The 15,871-nt window shown below is 39.8% G+C and overlaps 1 protein-coding gene and 1 long non-coding RNA gene across 2 annotated transcripts in view; both read left to right on the top strand.

Moving 5' to 3' along the window:
- The window catches only part of LOC132778637 (collagen alpha-6(VI) chain-like), an 81,722-nt gene that overhangs the window by 51,698 nt on the left and 14,153 nt on the right, over positions 1-15,871 (top strand). The window contains exons 21-23 of the mRNA XM_067470569.1: positions 130-192; positions 2,438-2,500; positions 4,351-4,413. Of these exons, the coding sequence (XP_067326670.1) occupies positions 130-192; positions 2,438-2,500; positions 4,351-4,413 (189 nt within the window). The remainder of the gene's footprint in view (positions 1-129; positions 193-2,437; positions 2,501-4,350; positions 4,414-15,871) is intronic.
- Positions 9,134-15,248, top strand: LOC137097387 (uncharacterized). Its single transcript, XR_010910187.1, has 3 exons — positions 9,134-9,179; positions 10,666-10,701; positions 15,191-15,248. It is a non-coding gene; the product is annotated as an uncharacterized lncRNA (long non-coding RNA).

Raw genomic sequence — 15,871 nt, 5'->3', positions numbered from 1 at the left:
CTGAACTAAATGAACTAGGAGGTGTTTTTCTTTGTTTGGAAAGAGAAGGATAGTCTAATCACATTTATACCACCTCAGCTTGTTTGGTTCTTTATTGCTTTAATATAAAAAATGTTTTTGTTGCTACAGGGAAGAAGAGGATCACAGGGAATCAGTGGTTTTCCTGGACAGCAAGGATTTAAAGGCCCGCAGGTCAGCATTTTAACTATTCAAAGTTTTTCCTTATGGAGGAGGGGGAGTAAGAATATTATGTAGCCAAGATGTAGGTAGATCCATGCTTTAAAAACTCAATAATTTTGTACTTGTATTTTGGACAGATTTATGCAAGCTTTCTGCATTATTTCCATTTTCATAATGAATCAATTATAGCCTTCTTTATTAAGGCTATAATTGGTAAGGCTATAATTGGCAGTCTTCAGGAGGAACTTGAAGACGTGGCTGTTCCAGTGTGCCTTCCCGGAATAATGATTCCAAAGCACTTTACATTTTCTAAGTCTGCTCGTATGACCTGTCACAAACACCAGTATCACTTTCCGTTCATGTCCCAGCATATTTCCAATTTTAACTTTACATTTGGCCTCCCCTCTGTTTTTAATTGTGTGTTATTTTATTGATAATGTTGTTTATCTTATTGTCTATGTTTTTTAATTGCTTGTATTGTCAGGTCCCTTGAGGAGATGGTAGCGGGGTACAAATAAAGTTAATAAATAATAAATAAATAATATGCACACAAAGGACCTCTTCATATGGCCCTTTTTGGCTGCGACATTTCACCAGCACTGGTCAGTGAAAGGGAAGTCACATGGGGCAGATTGCGTGTGCCCTCCCTCCTTCCCTCATCATACTGTGGGGACAGGACAGAGCACGTTGGAACCCTGTCCCTATCAGATGGGAGAAAGAGGGGCAATGCACTGCAGTGCACGTTGCCCTGCCCCCCTTTCCCCCATTATATGGGGAAAGGAGGAGGAAAGTGCAGGTAGCTCAGTCAGAGCTACCCAAAACACACTTTCCTCCCTGTAGTGGTGGAGGAGGCACCTTTTGGCACTTCCCCTCCACTTTGGGAGGAATGTAGGTGGGGCCTGCCATGCATCATGTGATGGTGCCCAGTAGGCCCTGTCCAAGCCACAATTAAAAGCTGCAAAATGGGGCTAAAATGCCCTATGTGAAGAGGTCATAAGACTATTAGTGGAAACTACCAAATGAATGTTGATCCCACATGCTTAAATCCATAAGTGAAGAGGGTATTTGAACATAAGATTTACCTCTGTGTAATAAATAAAAATAATGAGAATACTGTGCTACATAATATTCCACATATGGTGATGAACATCTCCCAGCACTGTTTGTTTGCTGAGCAAATGCTAGTTCCTTCACCGGAGCTGAAGGCTGATTGAGACTTAATCAAATACAAACATATTGGAATGCATATTAGTACCTATTTTGTAGCAAATGCAGGAACACAGGCTCCACAGGTGTTGAGGAATACTGCCATAGAGGTACACCCTTATCAACTATCCTGTATGGATTGTTTTTCCATTCCTTCAAAGCAGACTGTTCCCTATTGGGAAGATGGCAAAACTCTCTTTGAGGGCTGGGTTCTTCCTTACCCCGGATATCCATTCCAATTATGATCTATACACTAATGCCTGAATTGTATTGTTGTCCCAACCAGACCCATTTTATAAAAGGAATTTATCTATATGTTGACTCACTATTCAAAAGTTGACTCAGCGGGGCTACATTAGGATAAAGCATAAGTTCTTCCATGAATTAGCCAGTGTTTTGACTCAAAACAGCAGAATTTATTTTGCAGAAATTTGAGATGAATGGTATTGTAGATAGAATATAATAATGCACAAAAGTCTTGGAAGGCTTGGAACTGCAAAACTGGAAACTGTCCTGGCATGGAGTATGTTTTAGACAAGGACATGAAAGGTATAAGATAACACACTAAAAGGCATTTCCTCATTTATTTTTCTTCATAAAGATCCAGCTGAAATGCGGGATCTGTCTCAGCATGAGTGTCCATATTTAGAAAGATGATATAAGATCTACCCAAGGACTATTCAATTTTAATCTTTTGTATAGATGACAAAGCTGTTAGGTGTAAAGGGAGGTGCAAATCCACTTGAATAAGCATGTATGTCATTAAGGACCAATAGAGACAAGATTATGTCATGTATTTTCCCTTTCTGCAATATTTTTCAGGCATGACATCAATTCCTCTCACTCCTTTTCAACTTTCTCTTATTACTGCCAAGCCTCATTTTATTTTTTCTCCACCAAGTTTGTATTTTGCCTGTCTAACTTTTTCTCTTTGTTGAAAGCGATCTTTAGGATGATTGTTTTTTAGGACTCCGTGTTTTAAGGAGTAAATTAAAACAAGAACAAGATATATGATTTCTGATTGTTTTTCTTTTGTGAAATATCTTTCTAGGGTGAAAGAGGAATTCGGGGAATGAAGGGAAGGAAAGGAGATCAAGGAAGCAAAGGGTTTCCAGTATGTACCCTTTTTGCCTTTCCATCCTTTTTTTATATACCTAAGCACTCAAATCAGCTGGAAAGTGGCAAATCTGTTTATTGAACAATTCAGTTGCCATTTCCTGGCCATGTACCCCTCCACTGGGAGGTTTCAGAAGTGGGTCAGCTCCTTGTCCTGCATGGGAGCTTTGTCTCCAACCCTGTAAAGGCCTTCTATATCAGGGGCCCTTAAGAATGCACTATCACAACGAATGAAGAATTTCTACTGGGGGTGGATCTAGACAGGCCTTTATCCCAGGAGAAGCCACGTTTTAAAAAGCAGATTTTCCTGGGGGCATGTCCACACACACTTTCTGGGGTGGGTGTCTGGACATTCTCTCAGGACTATCCCAAGAGAATGCCTAGAGGTCCCAACCCCCTCCCTCAAAGCCTCCAGACCCCTTAGAAAAGTAATGAAAACTTACCTGGCCTATATTACAGGCTTCGGCCAGCTTTCCCAGCACATAGAAATGACATGCCAGGAGAGGGGGGGGGGAGAGGAGGAGGTATGAAAATTCCCCCCTCCCCCAGCGCTCCTGGTGTATCATTTTTACATGCCAGGAAAGGTGACCGAAGCCCGTAATGGAGGCCGGGTAAGTTTTCATTACTTTTCTAAGGGCCCTGGGTGCTTGGGGGAGGGGGTGGGTATTCCACATTTACCGGGCTTATTTAGCCCGGTAAACTGTGGGAATGCTGTCTCGACCACAGTATTCCAAGAAGGTGTGGAATAAACCACTATCTAATTAATTTGCTACAAACCAGGATTTTCCTGGTTTGTAGCAAATTAATTCAGGATTGTCCAGAACATTGTTTGGACAGCCCCTCCTTTATTCCGGTAAATGCTGCAATAAAGGTACTGTCTGGATGGGCCCTGGAACAAAGGCAGAAGCACAGATGAGGTGCATTTACATTGTCTAATGAAGCAGTTTGACACCATTTTAATTACTATGACTCACTGCTATGGAATCCTGGGACTTATAGGTTAGTAAGTCACCAGCACTTTGGCAGAGAAGTCTAAAGATCTTGTTATTCGAAAATTTCTATGATTCCACCTCACTGACTATGACAATTAATGGGACCAAACTACATTAATCCTACAATCTAGATACACCAATGGACAAGCAGGCTTTTCATTGTCCTGATTCTAGTTCTTTTCATACTTTTCAGTCCACATAGTCATTGTTATCTCCAGCTTTGTAGCCAGAAAAAAAATTCGGGGGGGGGGGGGGTTGAAAAATTCGGGGGGGGGGGATCATGGAGAGTAGTTCCATAACACAAAATAATTTAAATAGTATGGTTCATTCTATATTTTATATAGACCTAATTAAATCAATTTAATTTTTGCTTCTCATAGATTTAGCATGGGGATTTGGTTAACCAATTAAAATTCATGAGTAAACCAGTTTTCTTTAACCTGAAAAAATGGGGGGAGGGGTTTGAACCCCTAGCCCCCCCTCCCCCGGTTACAGCCCTGGTTGTCTCATATGTTTAATCTAGGACAGAGTTGGCTGGGATTTTTGGGAGCTACAGTCCAAAACACCTGGAAGACCACAGTTTGAGAAACACTGATTTAGTGGATGAATATCATATCACACTATTGCTGCTTTAAAACAGTTTTTTTCCCTACCTACCTTGAACAGCTGCAGAACAGACAGAAATTCAATAATGAAGTATTTCTAGCTATGTGCAAGCCTACATTTGTTATTGTTGCCATGAGTGCAGATAACAAACGGCACATTCTTAGGGTGTGAGATGAAATATATAACATTGCACCTCACAAAATCCCAGACACTTTCTATTGTGTTACTTTATTTCCTTGTTTTCTTCCAGGGCCACCCAGGAGTAGCAGGTCCACCAGGGATTCCTGGAAGCTGGGGAACCAAAGGGAGTAAGGCATGTCTTGGCATCTCCCAGCTCATTTTACTTTTCACAATAAAAATGACCAGTCTGGAATTCTGATTGGAAGAGAAAAAAATATGTTAGGATTTGGACCACATGTCAGGTCGTATCTTTGGTTATAAGAAATAATCACAGCAAAACCTTTGAAAATGTATCAAAAACTGAGTCTTGCACCCTTCTCCCAAATTCTTGGTTCTGGTCCACATTTCCTGAGTTAACATGCAGGTTGGAATACTATTATACTTTTGATTTCACAGATCTCTAAATTATGCGATGTAGTTCTTAATTTAACAGAACATTTCAGGATAGATCAACATGTATACTTTAGGACAGAAGATGTAATGTGTTCTAACACTACTTATAAACAACCACTTATTTGTACAGTAACTCCTTCCAATAACAAATGCATAATTAAACTACATTGTGCTTGTAATTTAAGAAAAAAACCCCACTAAATCATTAGAGATATAACTTTAACTTTTTACTTATTTTTATAGTTATGGGGACTCAATTTCATTAAATGGAAAAGATCACAAAATTTCTTTGGAAGATACATGTATCATAAAAATGTGAAAACGAGAAAATTGTTTGTTTGGATAATAGATCACTAAGAGGCAGAAAACTATTAAGCATTTTCATTTTTGTTTCATCCCTCCATGCTCAGTATTATGTTTAAAACTAGCAGATATTATCAGCATCTGTCCAATCCTCAGCAATTTTCAAAAGAATAGCCATGGTATTATCTTGCACCCTATAAATAAATAATCTTGTAGCACCTTTAAGACTATAACAGATTTATTATAACATGAGATTTTGTGCATTATATTTTGTCCAGTTCTCAATAGTTTTCTAAGAAATCTGTTAAATCTTTGAAGCAGAGTACAGTGTAGTCTTGCTTATCTGACATAAACGAGCTGACAGAACGTCGGATAAACAAAAATGTCGGATAATACGGAGTCAACTACTGTTACCCATCCGATGCAGTTCTAGACAACTAGAATACTAACAACAGAGACTCAAAGAGTTAAGGCAAGGCCACACCTCGGGGGTAGAGTGGCCCAGCAGGAAGTGCTCGGATGTGGAAGAGGAGCATGGAAATCACAGAGGGAAAGAGGGAGGATGTTTCCGCTTTCGGTCCTGCCTCTTTTCCACTTTTTCTTCCTCCTCCTCTCCTTGTTTTGCCCTTTTCACTGACTGAGAATGGAGAGAGAGTTGGGGAGTGCTCATTTAATTGAAGGGGAAATGCTGGAGGAAAGGGGGTGTCGGATAAGAGTATTGGATAAGATGAAATGTCAGATAAGAGAAAGGTCAGATAAGCGAGACTCTACTGTACTTTGAAACTGATCAGAGGTTGTTTTCCAGGTTGTTATATGAGCCCAGATACTGTTCTAATATTGAGCTCAGCTGATAGTTCTTGTTACTTACATAGACAGTACCAATTTAAACTAGAGTATCAATGTTAAATTTTAATGTTTAATTATTATCAGTTTCAATTTTGAAGTCTTGTTTTAAAATGTTTATTTGTCAAAACATGATTTTTTTTTGTTGTGTGATGCCTAATTTGCTGTAACGTGTCACTGTTGTCTGATGTTGATGTCTAATATGTTAATATTTGATTTATGGTTTATCTGCTTTTTTTTTGGTCGCACTTTATGGCATTGAATGTTTGTTGCTGTATGTTGTGAACCTCCCTGAGTCCCCATTGGGAGATAGGACAGGATAGAAATAAAGTTTTATCATCATCATCATCATCATCATCATTATCATCATCATCTTCATTTGACAGGGACAACCTGGTGATCCTGGGATGAAAGGGGAGATAGGACTACCTGGATCTTGGGGGATGAGGGTTTGTATTTTATTTTTCTTGTTTACATTTCAGTTTTAATCTTGTTGCCATTTTTGTAGTACAAAAGAATTTACCTTAAGAGAAGAATCAACTGTAAAGAAATAAATCTGCTCTTCCTATGCTGTTATATCTATATATATAAATTTGTTAGGGGCATCCATCGAGGAAACAAAACTCAAAAAACCCCCAACGAAACTTAACCAAAATTCCCATGCCCATAACACAACCCACAAGGTACAAACATATCTACTCAAAATGAAAAACAACACAACAACACACTCACAAAACGGCAAAACAACAAAACTAAAAAAACCCAACGAAACTTAACCAAAATCCCCGTGCCCATAACACAACCCACAAGGTACAAACATATCTACTCAAAATGAAAAACAACACAACAACACACTCACAAAACGGCAAAACAACAAAACTCAAAAATCCCCCAATGAAACTTAACCAAAATCCCCGTGCCCATAACACAACCCACAAGGTACAAACATACCTACTCAAAATGAAAAACAACACAACAACACACTCACAAAACGGCAAAACAACAAAACTCAAAAATCCCCCAACGAAACTTAACCAAAATCCCCATGCCCATAACACAACCCACAAGGTACAAACATACCTACTCAAAATGAAAAACAACACAACAACACACTCACAAAACGGCAAAACAACAAAACTCAAAAATCCCCCAACGAAACTTAACCAAAATCCCCGTGCCCATAACACAACCCACAAGGTACAAACATATCTACTCAAAATGAAAAACAACACAACAACACACTCACAAAACAGCAAAACAACAAAACTCAAAAATCCCCCAACGAAACTTAACCAAAATCCCTGTGCCCATAACACAACCCACAAGGTACAAACATATCTACTCAAAATGAAAAACAACACAACAACACACTCACAAAACGGCAAAACAACAAAACTCAAAAATCCCCCAACGAAACTTAACTAAAACCCCCGTGCCCATAACACAACCCACAAGGTACAAACATATCTACTCAAAATGAAAAACAACACAGCAACACACTCACAAAACGGCAAAAGAACAAAACTCAAAAAAACCCCAACGAAACTTAACCAAAATTCCCATACCCATAACACAACCCACAAGGTACAAACATATCTACTCAAAATGAAAAACAACACAACAACACACTCACAAAACGGCAAAACAACTGAGCATGCGCATTGGCGCCCAGCCGCAAGTTCCCTGGCGCGCGCACATGGCCTTCCGGCCAACGTTCCCTCTGCGGAAACCATGCCCACTCCAAGCCCCGCCGCGCCGCTTCCCGCACACACGCACCCCCTGCCGCACACACACACGCAACCCCACGCTCCATCACTCCCCCAGCCGCCGCATACACACACGCAACCCCACTCCCCCCGCCGCCACACACACACACGCAACCCCACACTCCATCACTCCCCCCACCGCCGCACACACACGCAACCCCACTCCCCCCGCCGCCGCACACACACATGCAACCCCACTCCCCCCGCCGCCATACACACACACGCAACCCCACGCTCCATCACTCCCCCCGCTGCCACACACACACACACACGCAACCCCACGTTCCACCACTCCCCTGCCCCAATCTTACCTCCTTTTACTTCATGCCACCTCCAAACCCCACCCCGCCCCTTCCCGCCCTGTCAAAATCTAGGAAAGACAGGAAGGAAGGAAAGAAGGAAGAAAGAGAAAGGGAGGTAAAGAAAAAGGGGGAAGGAAGGAAAGTTAGAGGAAGAAGAAAAGGAAAGAAAAGGAAAGATGGAAGGAAAGAAAAGAGAGACAGCAGAAGAGAAAGAAAAAGGGGGAAGGAAGGAAAGAGATAGAGAAAGAAGAGGAGAAGGAAAGATGGGAAGGAAGGAAGGAGGGAGGGAGGGAGGGAGGGAGGGAAAGAAGGAGAGAAAGAGGGAAGATTGGCCACAGCAACACGTGGCGGGTAAAGGTTGTTATTTTTATTATTATTATTATGCTATTGTTCCTCTGAGACCCTTTTAGGGGGAATGGGAGAGGTGTCAGGTCCCGGAGGCAATGCATTGCATTATTGTTATTGTTATGATGGTGGTGAAATAAAAGGAAATAAAAAGTGAAAGAAGGAAGCAAACAGGGAGGGAAGAAAGGCAAAGGAAGAAAGGGGGAGGGAATGAAGGAAAGAGAGAAGGATGAAACCAAGTAGTGAAAGAAGGAAAGAAAGAAAGAGGTAGAGAAGGAAGAAAGTAGAGAAAGGGGGAGGAAAAGGGGGAAGGAATAGTTTCCAAAGCAGATCACAAACATCATCTTGATCATTACAACATTATATATATATATAAATTTGTTGTCCTCTCTTTCATAATAGTCCAGATATCTACCTCAACTTTGATAAGTTTTACTATAGGCCACAGCAACGCGTGGCAGGGCACAGCTAGTATATATATATATATATATATATATATATATATATATATAGGTCTTATGTAAATTGACAGTGGTATGCGTTATATGTATTTTACTGTATTTTGTGTTTTCTGTTAGCACTACCATGTGCTTTGTAAGCCACCCTGAGTCCCTTTTGGGAAATGGTGGTGGGATATAAATGAAGTTGTTGTTGTTGTTGTTGTTGTTGTTGTTATTATTATTATTATTATTATTATTATTATTATGAATCTGAATAAAACCCAAAACGTATAGAAAATGAGGAGATGTATCTTGCAATGTTCTCCTCTCTCAACACATGTTTTTCAAAATCCACCTTTGATTCCTCTGTATTTAGTACTATCACAAAAGAGCCCTGTGTATGAAGAAGATGGGGATGAAAAATATAATAACAATGTAAATATAATTTTGTTTCAGGGAGTTGATGGTCCCCTTACCAATGGTAGGGCGGGAAATAAAGGAGTTAAGGTACGTATAAGAGAATTCTTGATGGAATAAAGGCAAATAAAATACAGGCTGGCCTCCAGTGAAGGAGTTACGATGTTGGACCTGAGACATCATTACTGCTTTGTCTTCTCATTTGTAACTGTGACACTATTACCACAACCAAGCCACAAATGACTTAAAAGCCAATAATCCAAATGCGGTGTAGGGCAATGGAAGGGAATGTGGACATTAAGATCATCTGGGGAGGCCCTGCTCTCAGTCCCGCCTGCATCACAGGCACGCCTGGCGGGAGACAGGGCCTTCTCAGTGGTGGCCCCTCGGCTGTGGAACGCCCTTCCTATAGATATCAGATCGGCCCCATCCCTATTGGCATTTCGGAGGAAAGTGAAGACCTGGCTGTTCGAACAAGCATTCGATTAAGCAGTGTAATGAATATAGGAACACGGATTAACGGATGATGAGATTGGATTCTGATTTTACTGATGAGATGCTAATGATTGTTATATTGATGTTTAATTGTTGATGATGCTATTGTTTTAACTGTCCCATAATCGTTTTATGATATTTTGCATTGAATTTTGCTGTTGTTAACCGCTTTGAGTCGCCTGAGGGCTGAGAAAAGCGGTATATAAATAAAACAAACACACAAACAAACAAATAAATAATATGACCAGCTCTTCCTATCACTAGGGAGTTGGCATCTGGGAGTGGGGAGAATGCCATCGCCTCCACCATCCCAAGAAGGAGGTCTCTGGCCCCTTCTACACTGCCATATAATCCAGATTATCAAAGCAGATAATCCACATTATCTGTTTTGAACTGGATTACATGAGTTGACACTGCCATATAATCCTGTTCAAAGCAGATAAACTGGATTTTATATGGCAGTGTAGAAGGGACCTCTTTCTCCTGCCTGCTCCAGACATCTGCACCCTAAAAACTGGTTGCCTGCTGTGCCTTACAGGAGTCAGCATGTTGAGGGAATTAAAACCCTGTCACCTCCACTATCCCAGGTCTGTCTGCTTGTTTGCTGCTTCGGATAGTGTTATAGTATTACCTTTGTCTTTGTATGTGTTTAGTGTTTCATGCTTCGGTGGAACAGGCAGTATTTCAACCAGTAAACATTATTAGCAGTATTGCAGCCAATAAACATTGCTAGCAATAGTCCAGGCAATAAACATGATAGCACACATGGTGCCACACCACATATAAAATACAGGATGTCAACATTAAAATATAATAACATATTTAAAACCAGACAAAAAATTGACAAAAATAAAATACAGCAATTGATTTAAAATCCATGCAATTAATTTAGCCTTCCCTGGCTAAAAAATCGTCTGGCTGCCATCTGCTTGAAACTGGATTATATGACTCTTCACTGCTATATGATTCTGTTCAAAATAGATAATCTGGATTTTATGTGGCAGTATAGAAGAAGCCTTAGAAAACACATAGATATGAACAAAACTTGTTATTTTAAAAAAAATCTTTTTGTGATTTGCAGGGCCAGAAAGGATTTCCTGGAGATATAGGACAGGAGGTAATGTACTTCCAACAAGGTTAAAATATGACAAGCTGCATCACTACTCCAATGTTTTCACTATGTTTCAATGATCTGGTAACTATATCCACAAAAGAGTGGAAATGGTGTTTGACTGCCAATTAATGGGTTGTTTGTAGTGAAGAAATAGCTGTTTGGCAGCATGTTAATTGAAAAAGTACATCAAGAACCTGTCTGGGGGATAAACCCAGTCCTGACAGTCCTGTACACAATTGTGAAGATATTGTTGCTGTGCCCCAGTGTTTCCCTGTAGAAACCAAAGGCCTATGATAGTATCAATCCATGATGCCCTCCTCTATCCGGTGTTGCACTCATTTATTTCTGTCTTTAATGAGGAGCAAATTGAGAAGACATCTAATGAATTATCTATATATTTTTTTAAAAAATCTCATTAAGATGCTAAGCCCAAGACTCATGGCCCAGCTTCTTCTTCTTTTGTCTCTTTTTTCTATGCAGCGAAGGAAATAGTTATTTAATTAACCTCTATTTTCTATTGCCCACCCAATGATAGACACCCAATATATATGGAAAAACTATGAACCATTTTATTAACTATTTAATCCTGATCTACAACAGAGCTGCTAAGTACAGTGTGAGTTCAAGCAAGTGTACCCTTATTTCTATACCAGCACCTCAATGTCAAGCACACAGCCCCAGAGGCAAGTTAATCTAGCTTGTCCCTGGACTATCTGATTTCGGAAACCTGAATATGCTGACCCTCCTCTCAAGCCCTAAAGGAAAAATCCAATCAAATCCAGTCCCAAAGATTTGCCCTTCCCTATCCCAAGAACCACGACCCAATGAGAAAGTCTGGAGAATTCTCCATCTCAAAAAAAAAAAAAAAAAAAAAAGCCTGTGGGTGCTCCTATTGATCAAGATTTCATTTCCCTTCACCATCCCACTAAAAGTTCCCATTTCAAAATGCTTGGGATGAGAAATGTTTGGGAATTAATATTTTGGGTAGGTTATGGAACACCTTTGTTTGTATATACACACCCATAATGAGATATCTTGGAGATGGGACGCATCTAAACATCAAATTCATTTATGTTTCCTATAGATATTATACACATAGCCTATACAATTTTTAAAATAATGTCATGTGTGAAACAAAGTTTGTGCACACTGAACCACCAGAAAGGAAAAGTGTCTCCTTCAGCACTGTTGAGAAAATGTTGTCTCTGTCTCAAGTGGATGGTCAGCTAAACCAGTTGCAGGATTTAAACTGTCATTTTATTCTTGTCTACCTAGTATATGTATAGTTAAATTTCATTGGTTATTATAGCTGTCAATTTATTGTTGTTGTGCACCAGTTGGCTTGTTTCCCCAGTTCATTTGTTTAGGCTCCGCCCCTTCCAAGGGAGAAAGGAAAGGTATCTCTCTCACCTTTTTTACCCCAGAAAAAGACTCATTGGATGGATGTGTGCAAAGCTTGGCTCAAAGCCCCTGGTCAAGGCATTTTTTACTACCGATTCTTAGGTTTTTACCCCTGGGACTTATTCTTTATGTTCAAACCCCCTGAACGACATTGTGAAGATCTCAGGCGCCTTCATTCCAGTTCTTTGGCACCATAGGAAGGTCTTGTCCTTCAACTTAGGCCACTGAACTGAGGTTGTGGTTTGCTCCGGCATTCACAGCCATTGAGAGAGAGGGAACAGGAAAAGCTTCTCAGCTTACAACTCCTAGGACCCTGGAATTTTAGAGTTTATAAAGTAATTTTCCCTGTTGAAACATCAAGTTTGTGCCTAAGAAAGTGAACTCATTGTTAACAATAAACACCATTTCGAGTTACCTGTTGTGTTCTGGTCCTTGGGAGTTCCAGTTTCCCTAAAGGAGGGCAAGAAGCAATCCCCTGGGGAAAGATGTCACGTCCATGCCTCTTTCTCTATAGCCCCAGGCGCGACTGCATAAGTTGCATTTGTTTGTAATTGTATGATAACTCTTTCTGGAGTGTTTCACTTCCAAAGGGTAGATTTCTCTCACTTCTTGCTGTCTTATCCTTACAAACTATGATTTTTTTGTAAGTTGGATGCTTGTAACTTGGAGACTGCCTGTACTTCCAAAGTACTACATTCCAGACTAAGGAACATTGGAAGACAGTAGAAATGGCATGTAGCTGAGATTTATGACCCGTCTCACTCCATCCCTTCTCCTACTTTATGCTTCAATGCAGAGCTTTCATATCTTAGTTTATCACTTCATCCTTCTTGGGGGGCTAAGGATCTGAATCAGATAATGCAAAGTAAGAAGCCAAAATATCAACCAATACATGACCTAATTCTCACACTTAAAAAATTCAGGCTTAAAATTACAATGGAGTTTCCTAATAAAACTACATATTCAAGTGTATATATTGTGGGAAACAGCATCCAAAAATGTGTATATTAATGAAAATAACATTCAAGACACTTTGCGCTAGTGGAGGTGCTTGCCAAATGTGTGTTTTAGATACATTTTCATTCAATTACATATACAAGCACCAATGCAAGCAAAAATATACACAAACTGTACATATCCCAAAATTGGTTTTTAAAACTCTATAATGTTATGTTTGAAAATAATCTAAGAATTCAGCATTCACTTGGATCTCGGCACATGCATCTTGGTCCATTTGTTTGCATCTGCCCCACTCCCACCTGCCGCCCCTGATTCTGTTTTGTTGACATCCTTTTGCAAAGCTGTTGCAAATAATCCATTTGGATTATTGCAGTCTCTCTTCACATGGAATTTGATGCCTTTCGTGTTTGGTCATCTCCAACTTCCAGTACTCTCTGATCCTAGTTAATGACGCTTCTGGGATCTTAGCATTGCATGACCTTTCATTAATTTACCACGTAATGAATGCCAGAGACTGCAATAGCTATCAGACTATCTAAAATTCATCTAGTCTTGTCTTTCTCTCCTGTTGGATTAATGGCAGAATTTTCCTGGAAGTGTGACAAGGAGTATTGCAGCTAGGACATTCCTATGAGCCGTTTCACTGAAGTGGACTGCAGAGAACATATGGCATTTGGAATAGCTGTATTGACCTCACATTTTCTTTTGGAAATTGGTACAAAGTAATGGAGAGCCTGTGTAGTGTAGTAGTTTAAACAACAGATTATGACTTTTAAGGTCATGGACCAAAATCTCCACTCAGTCATGGACATCCACTGGGTGACCTTGAATAAACCTCACTCTCTTAGTCTCAAAGGTAATCCCTTCTGAACAAAACTTCTCAAGAAAATTCTCTGATAGGATTTCCATCAACCAGAAATGACTTGAAGGGACATCATCAGCACAACAAAGTAATGGTTTCTCGGGTCCTGTATCCAGGCAGGTTACTTGAAAACCTTATTTTTCCATGTAAAACTCCCTTCTCAATTAGTTCTGCTTTAACACTCGGGTTTCCTAGCCATTTGTAGTAGAGGAGGGGATTACTCTAGACATGGGCTTTTCAATGATGGCACCGCAACAATGGATGTGTCATCTCTTCTTTCCCCTAGATTTCAACCTCAACTTTTTTCTCAACCTGGGGGTCGGGACCCCATGGAGGGTCATGAAGGGGTTTCAGAGGGGTCACCAAAGACCATCAGAAAACACAATATTTTCTGTTGGTCTTGGGGGTTCTGTGTGGGAAGTTTGGCCCAATTTTATCGTTGGTGGGGTTCAGAATGCTCTTTGATTGTAGATGAACTATAAATCCCAGCAACTACAACTTTCAAATGTCAAGGCCAATTTCCCTCAAACTCCACCAGTGTTTGCATTTAGGCATATTGAGTTTCTGTACCAAGTTTGGTCCAGATCCATCATTGTTTGAATCCACAGTGCTCTCTGGATGTAGGTGAACTACAACTCCAAAACTGAGGGTCAATGCCCACCAAAGCTTTCCTGTATTTTCTGTTGGTCATGGGAGTTCTGAGTGCCAAGTTTGGTTCAATTCCATCACTGGTGGAGTTCAGAATGCTTCTTGATTGTAGGCTAACTATAAATCCAAGCAACTACAACTCCCAAATGACAAAATTACCCCCCCCCCAACCCCACCAGTATTCAGATTTGGGCATATTGAGTATTTGTGCCAAATTTGGACCAGTGAATGAAAATACATCATATCAGATATTTACATTAAAATTCATAATAGTTGCAAAATTACAGTTATGAAATAGCAATGAAAATAATGCTATGGTTGAGAGTCACCACAACATGAGAAACTGTATTAAGGGGTCGTGGCATTAGGAAGGTTGAGAACCACTGCCCTAGATTTTAAAATGATCAATACTGTTTTATTTCAGATGGGATTTGTGGTCTATAGAACTGTTTTACTAGTCAATTTGTATTTATTTAAAGTATTTACTCTATATTTGATACTATTAGCCACGGTTTTGTTGCTCACCATGTGTGTTTGAATTTGATTCATAAGTAGAAAATCCAAGTGGTCATTTTCTTCTTGTTTTTAATATCGGTGGTTTTTAAAATACATTAAACTTAGGGTGACGTTGGTGACACTGGAATTCCAGGAGGACATGGGCCAAAAGGGATTCGTGGGCAAACGGCAAGTGGAAACCTTATATGTTATCTTAATTAAGTTTTTAAACAATCCAAGCTGTTTATGATATTTCATTGGTGCCTTCACAGCTGTGTGTGTATGTGTTGGTTGTGGGGTTGACACTAATTTTTAAATAAGAGGTAGAAACACAAAACTGATTGTGCCAAATGCAAAGCGAAGAAATTTTACTCTTCGTTTACAATTCCTTCAGTTCTCTATGCAATGGCTATGAGAATTGAGAATTCTCCATTTAGGGTTGATGAGAAGATGCTTGGCCAATACCTATTAGCCACTTTGGGCTGATGCTTGGTTGTAAGTGACCAAAGAGATGATTGAACAAGCCCATTCTTCCCCAAGTTATTTTTATTTGTCTCTCAAAGCTTAATTTAACAATAAGTGTAATGTGTTCATAAAATTTATCAGTAGAAATTGTTTCGTATGGTATCAACCAAGATTGCTCCTTTATACTCAATGTTCAAAATATTAGCATGGATTATTTATTTTTGTTTATTGCTCACTTACAAATAATATAAACTGCCATTCAACCAGAAGAACCTCAGGTTGTATACTTAACATGTTAAAACAAGCATGGGCAAACTTCAGCCCTCCAGATGTTTTGGACTT

This window comes from Anolis sagrei, chromosome 6 (assembly GCF_037176765.1).
Source record: "Anolis sagrei isolate rAnoSag1 chromosome 6, rAnoSag1.mat, whole genome shotgun sequence".
NCBI classification, from domain to species: Eukaryota; Metazoa; Chordata; class Lepidosauria; order Squamata; family Dactyloidae; genus Anolis; species Anolis sagrei.
Note: the sequence above shows the minus strand (reverse complement) of the source record. Positions and strands in the feature narration are given on the sequence as shown.